Consider the following 2314-nt stretch of genomic DNA (forward strand, 5'->3'; position numbering starts at 1 on the left):
AGATCCAATATTAAGAACCTGTTTGGCTTTTTATTTTATTTAAATAATTTCAAATGAACGTATGTTTAAAATTCACACCATTATTAAAAAAATTGTTATGAACCGTCTTAACATATGTAAGTTGTGTTAAAACCATCTAATTTTCAATATAATTTTTGCAACTGTTGCTCAAATTATTTATTATGTTCTTTTCATATATTAATTAGTTATTAGTTTCAAATATAATTGAACAAAAAGTAACTTGGACTGTTACTTTGACCGAGAAAGTGTCAAACCATCTAAAAGCACTAACTTCACAATGGTTTTAGTAAGGGCCGGATTTAATATTTTCTTTTCTAAAAACCTGGTCTATATGTTAATCGCTTAAACATAACTCAACAATGCTATTTTGAAGAAAAAGCATTATTTACATTACGTATTATGTATTTAAAAGTAACAATTTAGATTTCCATCGAAAACGCTGAATAGTGTCTTGAATGACGTCACGGCATCTAAAACAAACCTATTTCAATAAGTGCCAATTCTAAACTGTTTTCTATAAACGAATCCTTCGTTTTACATGTAGTGTATAGTGCCACAGTGTAAAAGTACAAGCATAAAAACGTCAGACAAATTATTTATATGTTTTGTCCAAGAATATTAACATACTAAATGCTAAAAACGTAAAACAATACAGAGTAACCTACTCTGTGGTATGAAAACGTCAATAACAACAATGACGTTTTGCGTGACGTGACACTTTCTGATTGGTGTTCGAAGTCACGTGACTTAATGTCTATTTTTATAAAATTTATTTTCTAGAAATATTGATAATCATTAATATTTACGAGGAATAGTCACTATTTTTCTTATCTACGTTCCTTCATTTATAATTAGAAACTATAAACCAAGAAATTCGTTATTAGTGGACCCAAGCCTATTGAAAACAATTTTGGTCTAAAAGAATGATTTATATTTTTAAGGGTTAATGGAAATAAAATGTAAAATTTTCCAAATTTGATTGAAATTAGCAGCCTCGAAGTTAAAAACAGGATTTTCTTATCTTTATTGAGTCAATTATTATAAACAATACAAGAAATTAACAAGATTATGCACAAAATTTCATTTTCTTCAATCACTATCATCCTCATCGCTTAACTGGAGGCTTAATTTGAATAAATTGGTGCTATTAATAGTGTGCAACCCTAATATCGATGGATTATCTCTGATGGTATCATACAACAGTTTAACACTCAGGGTGTTATTAAATTTAGGTTTTTTAGCACAAGAATAAGCAAAAGCGATATTTTGCTCGATACTTTCCAGTGATTGTTTATATTTCGGTCTAAACGTGTCATCTTCATCCACAACTTCTACTTTAGACTCCAACGAATCGTCTATTATATTGTTAGAGTTCCTCACAAATGGATCGGGGATCGGATGATTAAAACCAAACTGAAATTTCCCATCTCTAATTTTATAACCTTTCTTTTTTGATATCATAGCTGTTATTATATTTTTAACGAATACTTGACAAGAATGTACCATTAGTTCAGTTACTTTTTCGTTTGCACCTTGCATTCCATTTTCCCATGCTACTATAGCTACCCTACAAGATACGAAGCTACTGTCCGGAAGGAATAGCTCCGCTGCGGCGCTACGATTCTCGAAATCAGACGGAGGAACTGCAGTCGGACTGGAGGGTTGAATGTAATCCGAATAATCAATGTATTCAAAACCCCCTTTTTCATTCGACAAACGCGTATTTTTCGGTTTATTATTTGAACTACATTTGGCTAGGATGGCTAGAAGGAAAAAATTGTGGCATCGTATCTGTTCTTCTGTTACTAATAACTTTCTTACGTTACTGTCGAATGTGTCTTTATTTATAGGAGAACTAAACAGAAACCATTTTCTAAGAAGAGAAAAATATTCTTTTTTTTGTTCTTCCGTTAAACAGGATTCTAGTTCTTTTCGAGATTCATTTAAATCTACAAAAATAAAATAAATTATTCCATAAACTGTTACCTGTTTTTACATTTTTGTTTACCCATAATGAACTAATATTTACGTTTTTGACATAACCACGTAAATAAACATAGACGAATAAAATCATTTAGAGTAAATTTTTTATTAAACTGTCAATCAGTTATGTATATACAACCATAAATACAATTTGTAATTAGTATTGCCTACGTACGTACTAGTCTATTCAATTTTTTGTGATAATCAATCTAATTAACAGAAAATTCTGATTGAGTAAGCTTATTTTACATTTTACAAAATGTATTAGTATCAATAGTATTATTAAAAACAATAAATAAATAAAATAAAT

At 29.3% G+C, this 2314-nt stretch overlaps 1 protein-coding gene across 1 annotated transcript; it reads right to left on the minus strand.

The window, feature by feature from the left end:
• Positions 1-1021: 1021 nt before the first annotated feature.
• LOC130898197 (transcriptional adapter 1-like) lies at positions 1022-2082 on the minus strand. Its single transcript, XM_057807295.1, has 2 exons — positions 2030-2082; positions 1022-1970 (listed from the first exon to the last, which is right to left on the minus strand). The coding sequence occupies exons 1-2, from the start codon at positions 2031-2033 to the stop codon at positions 1111-1113; spliced, it is 864 nt and encodes a 287-aa protein (XP_057663278.1). The 5' UTR covers positions 2034-2082; the 3' UTR covers positions 1022-1110.
• Positions 2083-2314: the final 232 nt, after the last annotated feature.

This window comes from Diorhabda carinulata, chromosome 9 (assembly GCF_026250575.1).
Source record: "Diorhabda carinulata isolate Delta chromosome 9, icDioCari1.1, whole genome shotgun sequence".
NCBI classification, from domain to species: domain Eukaryota; kingdom Metazoa; phylum Arthropoda; class Insecta; order Coleoptera; family Chrysomelidae; genus Diorhabda; species Diorhabda carinulata.